This window comes from Acromyrmex echinatior, chromosome 8 (genome assembly GCF_024713525.1).
Source record: "Acromyrmex echinatior isolate Ae372 chromosome 8, ASM2471352v2, whole genome shotgun sequence".
NCBI lineage: Eukaryota > Metazoa > Arthropoda > Insecta > Hymenoptera > Formicidae > Acromyrmex > Acromyrmex echinatior.
Genome location: NC_141859.1, coordinates 6,409,804 through 6,427,399, shown reverse-complemented (window position 1 = coordinate 6,427,399; position 17,596 = coordinate 6,409,804). Strand labels below are relative to the sequence as shown.

At 36.0% G+C, this 17,596-nt stretch overlaps 1 protein-coding gene across 2 annotated transcripts in view; it reads left to right on the top strand.

Moving 5' to 3' along the window:
* The window catches only part of eIF5B (eukaryotic translation initiation factor 5B), a 45,064-nt gene extending 27,672 nt beyond the window's left edge, over positions 1 to 17,392 (top strand). For both annotated transcript variants that reach the window (XM_087408384.1, XM_011053403.2), the window contains 2 exons: positions 12,325 to 12,486; positions 16,027 to 17,392. In XM_087408384.1, the coding sequence (XP_087264510.1) occupies positions 12,325 to 12,486; positions 16,027 to 16,134 (270 nt within the window). In that variant the 3' untranslated portion in view covers positions 16,135 to 17,392. The remainder of the gene's footprint in view (positions 1 to 12,324; positions 12,487 to 16,026) is intronic.
* The last annotated feature ends 204 nt before the right edge of the window (positions 17,393 to 17,596 follow it).

Here is a 17,596-nt window from a genome sequence, read left to right as displayed (position 1 = left end):
TAAAAAAATTTACAAATATATTTAAAAATTATTGGATGAGAAATTTCAGAATATTTCAGAATTTACTTGTATAAAAAATTCTGAGAGAAGATGTAAACATTCCAAATTCTGAGTATATCTGAAAAATGTTTCAATTCGTATAAAAATTATGAGATTACATTAAATTTAATCTGTAACTGAAAAATATATTTATGAAATTTAGTGTTATAAAATTTTATAAAACTTAGTGTATTTTCCAAAATTTTATATGAAATGTAATGCAAAAAATGTAACGTAAACATTAAATTTAAGTTACTTGTAACTTCAATTTCATTGACAACATTAAATGTTTCTACTTGACATTTACTCCTGTTACATATAACGGAGGTAAGTGTGCTCTTTTTTTAACGGTACAGCAAATGCGTTTTCTTTCGTTAATTATCGACATGACTTCTGATTCCCCGCGGGAATGATCCAGTAAAAAAAATTTTTAAGCCGCGAGCGCAAATGCCCAAGTGCTCGCGGAAGACGAGGACGTGGCGCGGGTCTCGATTAACGGCGTCCAAAAGCGCCGACGACGCACGCGGTGAGGCCGTTAGAGCCGCTAACTCTCGTCGCACGGACTATAAAGCCTTCTAAATTGGTGCGGTCCACGAAAATAGACTTCCGGTTCCCGTCTCGCGCGCGCGTGAGTCCGCTCGCTCGCTCGCTCGCTCCCACCGAGACGCGTCGCGTCGCGTCGCGTCGCGACACGCCACGTCTGCTATCTAGTATGCCAAGAACGGCTCCTCCCCCTCGTCTTCCGTCTATCCTCGCACGCACCCGCGATAAATGCGGCCGCGTATACGCACGTCAGGCCATAGTCAGGCCGCGAAAGCCTCATGTAAATATCGCAATCGGCGAAAATAATTCCGATATACAGAGGCACCGCCGAGAACATGCGGTGCTTTCTATTTGATGATACAAATCGCACAAGTTGACATAAATATCGTTCTATCTTTGTCACTCTCTGAATGTCAAGAAGGATAGAATGACGCTTATATCGGTTTGTAATGTCAAATGAAAAGTAGCCATGGCAGATCGCGTTTTGTATATCAATATTTCATGCATAATGCATAAGACCCACACAAACAGATAACGATATCTGCGAGATCATACAATGGAGAATATCTTACAATGGAGGATATCTTACAGTCAAACTGCGAAGATTACATGTGAATATGGGACCTATGACTATATTTCCATGAAAATACTAAAAAAATGTTCAGATCCGTGCTTCGATATTCTTTTTACATCTAATTTCTTACATTACATTAACAATAGAATCTGAATAAATTAAATAACAATACTTATATGATTGTTAAAATATAGATACGATAGAAAGATTAAGTCAAAGGTTTAGAAAGATTGAAAGATTAGTTAAACGCGCGCAATACAAAATAGTCCAAAAAAAGTTAGTTTTTACATATCAATTATAGGAGAGAATAGGTTTGAAAGACATGTTTTGAAAGAGCTATTTCGTATTTCAATTTATGGAATATTTTCAAAAATTAAAAAATATTTTCATTTGATAACAATACTTAAACTACGTTGTCATAACTATTGCATTACTGCATAAATATTAGATAGTCACCGTCAAAACGGCGTTTTCATAATGAATCATGCAAAATTATCGCTATAAATAGAAAGTTTCTTAAGTTAAATTTCAAAAATCTTTCATTTATTTGCGATTAGCTTTTGGAAAAAGTTTTTTTTATCGAATACTATATACATTAATATAACTATAAACGTAGTGTCGAATTTTTTTGTTTGTTTTGATTTATTAGATATTCTGTGATTAGATTTTTTTACACATAATGTTATGAAAGAATCGGTATTGAGAGCTGTAAAAAAACCAGTTCTATCATTGCTTTGCCTGACTCCTTCATTGCATACTGGGATGTTCTTTTCAGTACAATCGACTTTCTACTTTTTTAATACAATTCAAGAAATTTTATTACGTCAGTATTTTTTTGAAATATATCATACTGATGATCAAGTTCATTTTCATTCGCACAACGTTAATACATGGTCTTGTCAGCACATAGTACAAGATTATCTTCAGATATACGCAGTCTCCTTCTTCAAGGAGCATCTCTAAGCATATTTATTGTAGGTAAATAGATTTTCAAGTATTTCTATTTTATAAAACAGCATTCCGGTTCGTTGGTTATGTTGCTGCTATGTTAAGTTATACTGAAGTATTATCGACTCAGCTTCCATATTTTATCTTTTGAATCATCTACCATTCAATAGATTATTCTGTAATGAAGACTGATATCAGGGTAAATTGGGCTCATATTTCATGTGCCAATAAGGGAAATTTCCATTTCTTTTGCAATAAAAGTTTTTAATTAGAAATATTATATTTTCTACTTTTCACACGTTTATTAATTTTCTAAAAAATAATATTTGTTAAAGAGGATGACATTTTGATTTTATTTGTATTAAAACTTATCTAATTTAGTACTCTTGATTCTTGACTCTTTCGAAACAAGTAATAGCTTTTTCAAAACCACGTTGTTTTGAAAGAGCTAAATTTGTTTATGAAAAATGATGATTAATTTCACAATCAGTTAATGACTAATTTTTTTTGTAAATAGATAAATGAGATACTTATGATAAATGAAATACTTATAGATAAATGAGTATACTTAAGTAAGAAAGTAATTATATTTGTTTAACACCGGATACAAATTTTTTTTTTCATACTTTGAAAAAAAAAACCGATTCTTTTATGCTCGCTCTCCCTTATTAGATGATTGACAAAGAAATGCACATACTATGATATTACAGAGATATTACAGAGATTTTTAACAAAAGTTTTTCTCGAAAGGTTCATCTCCTAAATGTTTGATGACCTTTTACGTGCATCTTACAGCATGGCATATACTTACGTTTTAACTTTTAAAAACGCAAACGTATTGCATTTACAGAGGTGAATTCCGATATGCAGAAGTGTTTTGAGGATGCTCCACCTTCCGTATGTGTGTCAATATCTTTCACTGCGTGCATCTTGTAACGCTACGTACCGTTACACACCCGCTGTAGTCGAGCCGCACAAGCTGCGTGTATAAATCTCATACCCACGGAATAAATAATAAATAATCCATGTTGCATTTTAGTTCCATGCCAGAATCTCGCAGCATCTTGCGGATAATATCTCGGTATCGCGAGAGAAGAGCCCCTCTCTCTCTCTCTCTCTCTCTCTCTCTCTTTCTCTCTCTTTCGCCACGGTGGAACTTACGGTACACGGCGGAGCATGACGTGACGCACGCAGGTGCAACTTACGTAGTCTAGCGTGGTTTTCGCGGAACGAAGCGAGCCTTTGGCTAAGGCATCTCATGCAGTTGCATTTATCTGCGGATTCCCATTTCGCGCCGAGAAAGGATCGGCCTTCAAATGGCGCGCGTGTGCCAAGGTCGAGGCTCTCGCTATACTTCTTTCTAGGAACTCCTTTCTTCCCTTTTCACTCCATGTGATCTCTAGTTCACGAGCAGCTGTTCTTCTCCGCAGATATCCATGATTCAAATTTATGGGGAATCCTTTTTCTCTTTGTTTTATTTTTCGCAAGCCGCATCCTTAGGGCGGGGCCGCGCATTTTACGCTCGAGGTTCTTGACCTCGAGCTGTAGCTACATTGTATTATGTCTGTAGCGACCTTATTGGATCGCGTGAATAGTACTTGCACTTACTGGGAAAATATCTTGTAACGTTAATTGGAATTTAGGTAGGATTCAACTTGATAGTTACAAATCAAACACTTAGATACAGTTAAATCTATCAAACATTTTAATCGAGATTAGAAATTTAATTACGATAACTAGAACTCTGATTCATACCATCATAATTCGTTTTAGTCGTATTTCTCGTAGAATATTTTTTTCAGTATAGAAATGTATAATATACAATTTTGTGACCTGTGCACGCTAAAATTTTCTTTCTCTCTGAAGATTTTATATTAATGAGAAATTCGTAATTGGCTATTGCAAATTAAATTATTAAATATTATGTTACTAATAACATATGTAAATATATATAATATAAGATTTTCTAAAATCTTTTCATTTTAATATAAAAAGTTGTTTGTTGATTTATATGCATATTTATAATTCTATGGTATTCTGCAAAACGCAAACATGTAATGCAACAGTCTGTTTTTTTTTTAAGGATATTTCTATAAGTATGCATTTGCCTTCAGCTTCGATAAGACTATTTGACACTGTAACGCAAAATTATAAAGATAACTTATGGTCTGTTTTACATACAGGTGTGTAGATTTATTCTGCATTCCTATTTTATGTTTAAAACCATATTATGAAAAAATGAAAAAGAAAAATATAAATAAAATTGATTTAGGAAATCACAAACATGTAAAACGATGTAATATTATCAATAATATAATCACTATTGTTAAAACTACGCAATTTGCAAAAGAAAATAATTTTATTTTCGCATTTCTTAAATTCGTTTTTAATTGATTTTATATAGTCAAACAACAAGTCAAAGTATATAAATTATGAGTTTTATCTAAACAGATTATATATATTTTTATCAGTGTATTAATAAAGTCAAGTTTCCACAAGAATCATAAATAAGTGGGTGTCTCCACAGATCTATGTCAGTATCGGCGACTTTCGTCTATTAATATTATTTAATTACATGTTACAGAAATTATTTTTCATAAACTGTAAAAGTTTCGAGCGCCGCGTGCATGTTACGCAGCAAGTTTCGACACACTTCAGTAATCGCGATCTATGTTGCACGAGAATTATCGAATAACAAAGACGCCTCACGATCGTGGCGATCAATTATATTAAGGTAATAAAACACCTCGTTTATGTATAATGGTAATTAAAAAAAATTCCGTTATTGACATCAGATACAATAAACGTGTCAATAAGCGCAATAAACGCCGAATGAGCGTAGCGAGAATTTATCGGAGAAACTGCAGCGGGCGAGTGGGTGTCCGCGGGAATGGTTAGATAGTTTAGCATCGGAAGACGAGCGGATAAAGCGTGTGCATGTGTATGTATATGCACGCTTTTCCGTTTGGTCCTTCTCGCCATCAACTCGGTCGACCCCGCGGATCTCTTCTCCGCCCACGTAGCGCAACGCGAGAGATTCTCGTGTCTCTCGGACACTTAGAATGAGATAAATCTAAAGTGGACAGTATATACGCTCGGGCCCACGCGTAACCGGGCCTGATCGCGTTCGAGAGAGAGGTATGTCGCTCTCGCCTCTCCTCGCGTTCTATTGACATGTTAGTCGTAAAAGGTAAAGCGCGTCGATAACGCCCGTAATGGCTTCCGTAATTTCAAAAGATGAGGGTCTCCGAGTTATGCTCAACGTGGTGACCATTTTTAAGCTGCGAAGCTGTTAAGCCCTCTCCTCCCGCTCCACGTCCCACTCGGAAGAGAGATAATCTCCCTTTTTCTCGAAAGAAAGAGACGATAGCGTCTAATGTGCCAGTTGAAAATTACTTAAATACCGCGACTAAAGTCATTGCTTTCAAATCGGAGATATTATTTCTCTTTTTCCAACGTGATAATGTCTCTTCGTAAAAAAAAAAATATATATATCCTTTGTTTGTCGCGACCGAGGGGGGCTACCTGTCGTAGATGAAACTCAAGTCGCGGATGCTCGACCTCGAGACTTCCGAAATTCCTAGTACGTGACAAAAACGATGGAGACGACGTCAGTCGTAAAATACGTCGCGTAATGTTATACATTTGCGAGATGAGAGAGAGAACGGGAGGGTGAGGGAACGAGGGAGACGAAATTAGCGGTTGGTCCTTCGAGAGTCCCGAACTTTATCTTAAAACCTCGAGCGGTTGAGAGAACGGAGTCGAGAGAGGATTGAAGGCGCGCGGCGTGATAGGTTGGAAGAAAGGGCGGAGAAGGTCGAGACGGAGGACGAACAAGGTTCGTTTGCCCGCCTGCACACGTGCACCTATATGGTAATTCCTTTCGGTCGCGGCGGAGTGTCGAGAATTTGACGACGGGGGTACGCCATAAAAGTACGCCGGCCACAGAAGAGCGTATCGTGAAACATGCACGGCACGGGCGAACGAACGATTGTATCTTTTTTTTTTTTTTTGTTTTTTTGCGTCTGAGCTGATTAACTCCGACACGCACAATATTCCCTGTACAACGCGTATGCATTTTTTCGTTCCTTGGCACCGTACATGTAATTATTGCACTAAAATATAATTTGAGAAAGGGTGAAAGAAAATGATTCGCGTCCCGAGACCACCTGCCGTGTGGTAAATAACAGAATTATAATTTGAATTATTCCATTCAGGTTTAGCAGAATCGAGAAATGAAATTTAGATCTGTATATATTGAATGAAGGAATCGTAAATATGCAATTTACGTTATTGATAGTAATTTGCGCTAGCTCGTGCGTGCGAAGTAAAAACGAAATAAGGCTAAGAATGATAAGACTAAGAAACAAGTAAAACATTTATAAAATAATAAGATAATATATTAATAAAATTATTATAATAAAACTAACTTTAGTGTTCAATAATGTTCAAAATACGTTCCGACTGCATAGAATCTTATTTTTATGTCAGTCCAATAAGCCACGTAACACTTTGTCGTTCAGAAATGAGACAATGTTAAGTCTTAACGACTTGATGAAAAAAGCTGTTAGGACTTGGCTTAATATTATTTTTTTACCGGTGATGAAAATGTCAAGTGTCCAATAAAATGATATGAAAGCTCCATGTTTATGAAATTATTGTCAAGAATGATAAATCCGATTTTTTAAATTAATTAAATTATTTAATGACCGATATTTGATTTATCAAAGTAAAAAGTAAACACTCATAATGCTGCCTGTTAAAATCTTTAGATGTTGGAGGTACATATATCAATTTAAAAATTATTTTGAATTGAAGAAGACTGTGCAGTCGAAATATATTCGTTTACATATGTCTTGAACATTATTGAACATTAAATTAGTTATGCATATTATCTTACCTTGTAAATTTTTTGCTCGTTTCTTGATCTTATCAGAAAGAATTCTATTTTCAATCGGAGTGAATTTTTGTCGGAGCTACTTTAAATAATGCAATACTCACGATAGAATTAGACATAATTCTATTTATAATTTTATGCATCGTGTAATACAAAAAAACATGTGAATAATCAGAATTATAACTATAATGTTTTATTTTTATAAATATAGAAGACGCGTCAAATATACACAAAAATACCAGTGATTAGTTAATATCATATCTAGTGTAATGAAAATTGAAAATCTATAAGCGCGAATACGATTGTGTCCAATTGGATAGGCAAATAAGTCTTATCCATATATAAATTACAACTTAACCTATAAAGATATCAATAATTTATACACAGAAAAAAAAGAAGAAAAAACATATGTGACGATGTCTTGGTTTCAGGAATAAGTTATTAGGTGTTGGAATTAATTCGTAGCGTTTTACAAGTGATGGGAAGTACTTTCATTAATGTATTTTTTAATGCTCATGTGAAATAAATAACATTCTTTCATTTAAAAACGCTACGAATTAATTCCAACACCTAATACTTATTTGTTAACTGAATATAAAAAAATATCTTTACCTATATACGTGATAAAATCTACTAATTGTAAAAATAAACATGCAGATGTATTAAAAAAAATTCTTACAGAATTAAATTTCTCGGTTCAAAGTTAAAAAAGATAAAAGACATTACAATATATAAAAACATTGAAGATAAAATTTTAAATTTAAACGAAATATTGTTTTCAGATAAATTCACAAAATAAGACATTACGACATATCGCTCGTTTGCTATAATAATGACACAATTTAAGACAAAGTTGTTCATAAATTAATTTCAATGTTTTATATCATTAAAATTCTGTAATATTAATTTTGAAAGGCAATTTTGGTGTCATAATTAATTGTAGAGCAATAAAAATATGTTCTTTCATTTTTCCTTAAAATTTCTGTTTTTTTTCCTGAATTATGTCATAGTAAGTGAGCGATGTGAAAATGTTGAAAGATAAAATTTTATAAGTTGTAAATTAAACATTATATTTAAATAAATTTATAAAATGAGTGATTTCGTTTTACATATTATATTTTAATATTACATCGTTGTGTGAAGCTAACCATTCCTTTTCTTCTTTCATATGCCATCGGATCCTCAAATAGAGGTTCATTATATAACATACTTTGCTCTTGTCTAATATGCCACCATAACTTGCACCAAATACTTCTTTTACATTTATGAAGTTTATTTCTATATGAGATATTGCTTATGAATATATAATTTATGAATATTATTGAAATTAATGCTGATATAATTTTTTTTAGAGAATTCTCCATAATATACTTTTATAATATTGTATGTATTTCTCAGTAACTATACGTCATTGTTATTTCTTAATAATCTAATCATGTCAATAAAGAATAATTAAATATTCTGTATATAATTGTAAATTAAATTATGGTTTGTTTAATACAAAAATGTTTCTCATCTATAATTGTACTTATAATTTGATACAGAAAATTATAAATAGAATTCTGTTTCGAATTCTGTAGATCGCATAAAGTAAGCTTAATAATATTCATAAGTACATTTATAAATAAATTAGTTTTCTAATTTAAATGTACACGCATATTACTTATACGTATATACTATTCTATGAATAATTAATCGAAGATATAAATTGATTTCAAACAACGATTGATCTGATGTTTTTTTAAATATCTAATTAAATTATTAGACCTCACAAAAAAATTTAATTACAAAAGAATTTAATTAATTAATCTAACTAAATATTTTAAATATCTGTAATTCTAAAATTTCTTTTTTAGCTGGAATGGAAAATTGTGGCGGAGGTTAAAAAATAATAATCATAAAAAATTTAGAATAAATCGAGGATTTCTTGCATATCTATTTCTTTATTGCTATTTTACGAGGTTTGCAGTCACAACATTCCGTCGTTCAAGAAAGGGTTGAGAAGCAATGCCTTAGTTATTGGTCATTGACTAGGCGGGGATACCGGGTGGCTTGAATGTCCAGCCCAAGTATTGCTCTCTTGGCGTGGGTTTCGGGATACACGGGCGGACATATTCGACCAGTCATTGTCCACCTAACGATAACGTAGCTTACCGTATAAGTCTGCGTTGCGACTCGCGATCTGTATCACTTTTCAGTCCTCATTGTTCGAACTCGATATCACTGTTTTTATTGTAATATAATCGAGGAAAGAAAGAAGTTCTCGAGGTTATCATTATCATTATCTCCATAATATGCCTCTCAATATCTTGCGAACCAAAGTATTCGCACTCGCAGAATAGCTTCCTCTCACTACCATAACACCTTGAGTACATATGTAATTAACGCAGTTTGGATACGAGATAAATATTGAAGCAGTACATAGAGAGATAATGGAGCCAAGGTCTTTACCTCTCGCGGTCTACTGTTTGAGATAAATTGATGTCATCTCTCTGTCGTATTCTCACTGCTCGCTCTTCAATGGATATACTTTTTTTTTCTTTTGCAATGTGCGTGCGTATTTTTCTAAGATTATTTGATACTGCGTTTCCGTACGCGGATGCGTTTCCTGCGTTTTTCGCAACTCGAGAATGTATAGATCTATCGCGTTTCAAACACAAGAATTCGTATATATATATATATATATATATATATATATATATATACGAAAAAAAAGAATCTGGTAAGTAATAACCACCAAATGTTGAATGGAATAATTTTCCAAATATAACCAAACATAATTTTATCTTTCTAAATATTTAGTAAGTAATACCATTATAATAATACTTATATTTACTACTGAATATTTATAAAGGTAAAATTATCTTCAGTTCAGTTATGTCATCGAAATATTTGTTTGAAATTATTTTGCTCAATATTGATAATCAGATTCTTTTTTCAGTTTTACTCAGGTTTTTTTATCCTCGATATCGAACGATAATAAATATAGGTGGATGTAGGTTTCTGATCATGCAGTTCGCGCGATTATATGTGCACCCTCGGTGCACCCACGAAGAAACCGGCGGCATTGCAAAAGCCATGATTTTTTTTTAATCACGGCCAGGCGCTCTTATAAATCCTGGACGCGAACCGCGTCCGGGTTTATCGCCCACTTTTGCGCTCCCGCAGCCACAGGTGTGTCGCAGCAACGGAGCAACGTGCTCGGGGCTTTTTCGCCTGTATACACCGTTATACAGCGTGTCTCGAGATTCAATAAACCTACGGTGTGCAGCCGTCTAATGGCGTCTGCTGAAAAGCTCGCATCCGAGATAGTTTCCTACGAATCGACATTAGAATCAACTCTTCGGAAAAAAACATCCAGTTTTCTTCTTTTTTCCATATAAAACGTAATGCGAGGGATTGCATCCGTGTTTATGATTGCAATCTCTAATTTGCGTGAGCGAAGTGATCGAAATTACAGTCAAGCTAGAATCACTAATAATAATGTCATTATTTCCGGAGAGAGGCGAAGAGAGAAAGAGAGAGAGAGAGAGAGAGAGAGAGAGAGAGAGAGAGAGAGAAAAGCGAAGCATGATCATCTCCTAGATATTTTCTTCGAATACTTCGCATATATATTGCTGCGACAGTACGGAATAAGCAAAGTTGAAATCGACTGGAAGATCAACGACTTCTAATACAAAACGGAAAAAAAATGTTTCTGACTATAGCTAATTCTGATTAGCTGAAATTGCATTAGCTACTATAGCTATGAAATTTGTTAATACAGAGGATTTGCTGTTGTAGCTAATATAAGGACGTGATAACAAAGTATGCATGTCTGTTACAGATCAATTTATTTAGCAACATGAAATTAGTTGTTATATAATAGTTATCGGATATGTCCGTGTAAAAGAAAATTGTTTCTACCACAGCTAAATATGGTTTGCTGAAACTGTACTTGCTACCAAATTGTCTGCTACACAGAAAACGTTTCCTGCAATGATCAATACATCGACATATAATAGCAAAATGCTCGTCTGTTACAATGATAATATTTAGACAGCTAATGGAAATTAGACCTCGCAGACACGACGTTAGGTACCCATATAATGCTATTGAATTAGCTGCCAAATCTAATTTTTAGCTCTGGCAGTTAATCTTTTTTTTTCGTAAATTTTTGTTCGCGATATGGATATTTGTGGACACCCGGTGGATCTGTCTACGACCAACCTACTGCGTGCCGGCCTACGTATATGCGGGTATCTGCCTGCCTGCCTGCCTACCTACTTGGTTCACCGATTCTCGCCGGTATTCACGACGAAAATGCGTACCCACGTCTCGGACTCGGTTGCGAGGCAGGCTCGGCTCTCCCGACACGGCACGGCACGGCACGGAACAGCTCGGCTCAGGTATACACTCGGCTGTCTCGACTTCCGGTCGCGGTAAAGGTGTGCCTAGGCGGAGTTATACCCACGCGACCAGACGCCGACGATCGATGGCGGAAAAAGAAAGAAGACCTACAGAAAGTCGCGCTACTATGCCGAAGCTTCGCTCATGGGATAGACCTGTCTCGCTGTTAAATTCCATTTGAACTTCCACGACGCTAAAGCAAGCGAGCGTATACGCGAACGAATATGGTATCGCGTTACTATGGCCTGGAAAAACCTACGATAAACAAATCCCCGATCTTTTTGATTTTTGATCGTGTTTCGTTCCGGTCATAAACCTGAAAATAAAATAATAAATGTGTATATATATATAGAGACTCAAATGATAAAAATTATTTTGTAAACTTGCGATTTGATCGTTGACATAGATATAATAGTTCTATAATATATTCTTATTCGAAATTTTTGCGATGTTAAGGCGATTTTACTATTCCTCCTCAAATATTTCATGTCTTTATCCCTGATGTTGTTCTTCCTTCTTCATACTTCGATTGTTGCAGGCGGTAACGCAATTTAAATTCACTCATTGCAATTTTATGATTAAAGACATTCTCAGTATCTTTAATGATCATGATCAGTATTTTCAAATTATAAGTTTACAATCTACCGAGATATTAATACAGGATTTGAAAATAAACATTTCTGTATCAGCGAAATTTTTTGTATTAATGAAATCATTCTTTGAAATCTGAAATTTTTCAGAATTTGTTCTCTAGGCGTATAATATATTCTTATGAATTAATTAAATACTTATTACGTGGGACAAATTGTATCCTATTGAATATATGTAACATGTAAATGATTATCATTCACTCATGGCGTTACATTCCTTTTCATTGCAAAATATATTATATGCTATTTCTTTAACTGATTAATATATTAATCTATCGTTTCAGTTTGTCGACTTGGGCATGGTAACTAGTATAGAATACAATCATAAGTCCGTGGAATCGGCTAGGAAAGGTCAAGAAGTCTGCATCAAAATCGAGCCTGTACCAGGAGAAGCACCCAAGATGTTCGGTCGTCATTTTGAGGCGAAAGACTTTCTCGTCAGCAAGGTAAGTACACTAATTTATCACCTTAGTTCCATTTGAAAGCAGAAATAAATTACGGTGACTCGGGAGGAAAAAAATTTTAATTTTCGAAACAGACAAGACGCAAACAGAATGAATATCAACAGATTTTTGTTTAACTATAGCTTATTATAGTTAATGCAATTGTATCTATATTGAAGTTCAGGTTCTGTTATTTCAAAATCAAAATACATTTATAATTTCACGCTAAATTTATTATAATTGAATATTGGATATATAAGTCCAATCGATTAGTTTTGAGCTCAGCGATCTCATAATCAGCCTGTTGAATTATATACTATTTTACTCGCGCTCGACTACGCGAAACTGAGAAGCGCATTTTCGCCTTGACGCAAATTCGATTTAGTATGCGAGACCTAGATCGAAAAAGGAAGATGAACATCCGGCGGCGATCGCTCGTCCGCCGTCGGCTTCCGGCCTTCGTAGAAGCTCGCTACCTTTTCCCCTCCGCGTCTCCCTTTCCCTTCTCCCTCCACTTTTCACTCTTCTTCCTTTTTCGTCCTCCTCCAGGCGAGGATATCGACTATAGGACGAGTTCGGCCCCGCGTTGCTCAGATATTTCATTCCAAAGCATACTTCGCTCGCACGTGCAAATAGTTTTTTACTTGGACGATTACTATATTAATTACAATCGTATTCTCATGTCGTGAACTCTAAAAGAGCTGTCGGGAGAATTAATGCGAGTACAAGACGTGTCTCTTAAATAAAGCAAATGCAGATGTTTAAATGTATTGTATAGATAATAATAATAATAAACAACATTGGAAAAATAGAAGCAAAAATTAAAATTTGTTTTTCTGTAAATATATAGTTACGAGAATCCAGATTAGATATGGGAGAATAAATTATAAATAAAAACCCTAATACGCATGTGTCGGGTAAGCGGAAAGGATTAATGAAGGACTAAAGTGGGACTAAATAGTTTAAGTTTCAATTACTCCGTCGTCGTTACATTATTCTCGTGGAAATGTATGTAAAGATCGTTAATTAAGACGGATGTTTCGTATGCTTCTTCTTCTTACCCTGTGAGAAACGGTACCCGATGCCTTTTCTTCATACAAAAACCGACGTCTCATCTTCAGCCTTTCCTCCTTTTTCTCCCTCTCTACCCTCTCCGCTTCTCCTTCTCTTTTCCACAAGCCTCTTCTATCATCGTCGTGCTTCAAGCACTTTCTTGTGCTTTGGTAGGCAAGCGGAAGTCGTCGTTACCGTTTGGTTCGTGGAATCAGTTCCGGAAGTATCTTGTTCCCACGACGATTCTCCCGAAGCCGCTGATCCGTCGACACGTCGGCTCATACGGGCGAAATAGAGCGAACGCTTTTGCTTTTCAACGCCTGAAGAAAATACCTACCTCCGAAAAATACGAAGAGAGACACGAAATCACGAATAAAACGAACCGAGAGCAAACATTTAGTTTTTACTACGAACGTACATGTTTTTTTTATCGGAGTATTTTTTTCCGTTTAAAGATCGGTTTTGCTCCTATGTAAGCAAGAAGCTGTATAAAATCTGTGAAAAAAGTGTAAGCAGTATGAAGTACAAGTTTTATGTCATCATTGTGTTAGCTCGGTTATTTATTTTGGTATGATAAATATTTCGAAGCGTAAGAAAAAGTACTTTTAAATACAAATAAATAATTCTATTCAACACGTTTTTACAAATAAATACTTTTGAAAATTATAAAGTCCGTAAAATATTAATTTAATTTCAAACAAATATTTTCGCTTCTACTTTCGGCCAAGGGATTCGCTTCACTTATATTGTAAGCATACGAAACAATATTTCTCGCCGCACTTTCCGGAGATACGTTTATTTATCCGATCACGGAAATAGTCTTGTTTCTTGGAGCAGCGGAAAGAGAGAAGTGGATCACGTATAAATTGCGATTGAATGTACTATTCTCGCGAACACGTAACGAAATCGGTAAAAATTCTGCGAAGAAGACGGTATCTCGGATCGATCGATATGGCACGTTCGCGCGATCTTATCGCACGTTCGTCACGCAGACCGAAATTGCATAATAACATCCGAGACGCGTAATCGTGATCGCGAGCTTCGCGCGAAAAACTTAAACTTTCAAATTAGTTCTGCGCTTTGCATCGTCGGTGAAATTTTTTATGATTACCACGAACTGTTGTATATTCAACGTTCCGCGTACTTTACAAGCGGTAATACGGACGTAGGAAGAAGAGAGGGAAACACGTGGGGGGCGAGAATGAAACAGAGAGAGAGAGAGAGAGAGAGAGAGAGAGAGAGAGAGAGAGAGAGAGAATGAGAGGACGAGAAGCGGTGAGGAGCAAGCGAAGCTAGAAGGGGCGTGGCGGGAGGCAGGCGTCCTCAATAGCCGCGTAAAACCACCATTGTGACCGATCCATGAATGAAACGGGACTTCCGGCCGAGAGTGGGGGCGGAAACAGTTGTGAAGCGTTACGTTTCCGAATGGTCCGCCGTGCGCGCGCGCGAGCGAGCGCACGCTCACGCACACAATACGGATTACTCTAGTCCTCTATTTGCGAAAAGCATCACGTGAAAATTGGCCGCGACACTACGCGTTTCGAGAAACGTACGCAAAACGACGGTTTGCAAAACAACCGGCGCGATTACGAAGCTACCCGTTACTTTATTGAGATTTCGCTTTTAACGGATCGTTCTAGCATGCCACGTCACACGAATGACGCCTGTGTTTCCGTTACAAGTTGCGTCATTCGAACGTGTAACATGTGACGCTACATTTTTTTTTTCCCCCCCTCGAGCCTCGACATTCGTAGATGAATGGTGTCAGTCTACTCTCGAGTCCTCACGCTCGGATTATCCGATCTGATCGTGAGGACTGATTATATTATTCGTGTCCTCGATCGATCCTTGGACTTGATTTAACTTTAAGATATTAGAAACGTGAGAGAAGGCAATCCTCTCTTGTCTTTTTCTTGTATCATATCATTTATGTATTTCTTGCATTCTACTATTATTATTATAGATAAGATAAACGTCCCAGTGAGTTATAACCAGATATTTACACGAAACTTTATTTGTTTATATCATTATTAATCGCAAATGTTTTTTTAAATATAAAAAAATATTTTAATTTTAATTATAATCTTTAAATGCAGTTAAATTATAATATTAATAATAATAAAAAAAGATTAAATTATAATACAATATTAATAGCAGTAAAAAAAGATTAATAATAATAAACTTGGAGTAAATGTCCAAACATAGATACATATCCGGTTATTGAAACGTTTACCTTAATTGTTGTTTAAAAATTTACTTGTTGAAATTTGTAGACTTGTGGAATGAAAAGGAATTATAACGTAAAAATTTTAGAGTAGGTATTTTTTTGAAGATAAATATACGAGATAAAACATAGAGATTCTCGTTTTATCTTTGCAATTAGAGCGGAAGTGGATTTTTTTATTGTTTTGTTTACGGACGAGCAATCTTTATAATGGTCACATGTTTTATTACCTGATAACGGAAGCGCCATTTCTCAAACTGTTACAGATAAGCAGACAGAGTATAGATGCTTGCAAAGATTACTTCAGGGATGACCTACTGAAGACCGATTGGCAACTGATGGTAGAATTGAAGAAGCTTTTCCAGATACTCTAGGATATGATGAGGATTGCGACGGCGACATTGTCCAAGGGCCTTTTGCTTTTCCGGCGGCTGCTCGGCGAGAAAATCGGGTTCGAACCCAAACAAATGTCTCCTCGATCGTCCTCGAGTCTTCCCGAACAAGATCGCCGCAAGATATGCGTCGATGATGTGGCATGCTCAAATCCCTATCCCGATCGCTGATCAATGCTTCTCAGATTCTTCTTCGTACTCCGGCATCCTCTTCATACTTCAGAAAGATCGCCGGAAGTTCCATGACGTTATTAATGAGCATGCCACGAGAAGAGATGCGAAGACGATTTCGAGCTCGCTGAGAAACGTCCTTGGAAACGTACGCGTGGCTTTTGAGGACGATCGTCGGGAAGGAGACACGTCGTATTCCGCGATTGCGTTCGGAATATGCCTGGAGTCCCACGAAAGCGGTTATATCTTGTTAACGAACAGGAAGAGAACGTAGCTGGTCGGAGAGGAAGCTTCTTGGAAGTGCGCGATCGCGAGAAGGAGAAGATCACTCCGGATGGGACATCGTAGACGACGACGTTGTAGATACGCGGAAGAGAGAAAAAAGAATCAAGAGAGAAAAGAAAGGGGAAGGGGCGAATAAATGTGACGTTGATGTACGAAATAATCGTGCGAGAACCTCGTGTGTTTTGTAATGTAATCTCTTTATATAAGACAAACGCAAGTATTGCGAACGGAAAATAAAGACTACGCGTTTTCGCAAAAAAAAAAAAAGGAAATAAAAGAGAGGGGAAAAAAGAATATCTTTTTTATGTGCTCTTGAACGTGCATCGGTGGCTTATTCCTGAGGACATTCGCTCTGTCACCCTTTCCTGGTACCCGTCCATCTCAGATGCATGCCATTTTATGTATCCGATTCACTCACAGCAGTAAGTATTCCTCTTTTAACAATAAACTTTCTGCATTTTCGTAAGGAAATCTTTTATAATGACGCACTCCCCCGTTGGTATCGCGATAATTTATCAATGTTAAGCTTGTCATATAGATTTAAGTATTGTTCACGCGAGTAAAAATTTTCAATGTTTGATCTTTTTCTTTTATATCAATGCCTCTATTAAATTTTTAACAAAAAGAATGTGAAAAACCGGCTACTTTTGTATCTGTCATGATATCAACATAAATCATATTTATTGAAGTGATCATCTCCTGCTGTCCATTGAAAAACGTCGAAACCGAGCCGCTAGGCGTAAATACATTGAAAAATTGAATAAAACGTCCTCTGGGAAAAGAGCCCTCAGTCCTATTTGGACCCTTCTTCCGACTATCACCTCCATTACACGTCCCTTTATTAAGACTTTCGACGATATGTACACCCCGACCGTGGGAACGCGCGTTTTTAATTGGCCGAGAGTGGCAATAACGCCGGAAAGAAACTCGAGAAATAAATCGACGACGACGAGGAGGAGGAAGACGACAATAACGACGACGACGATGA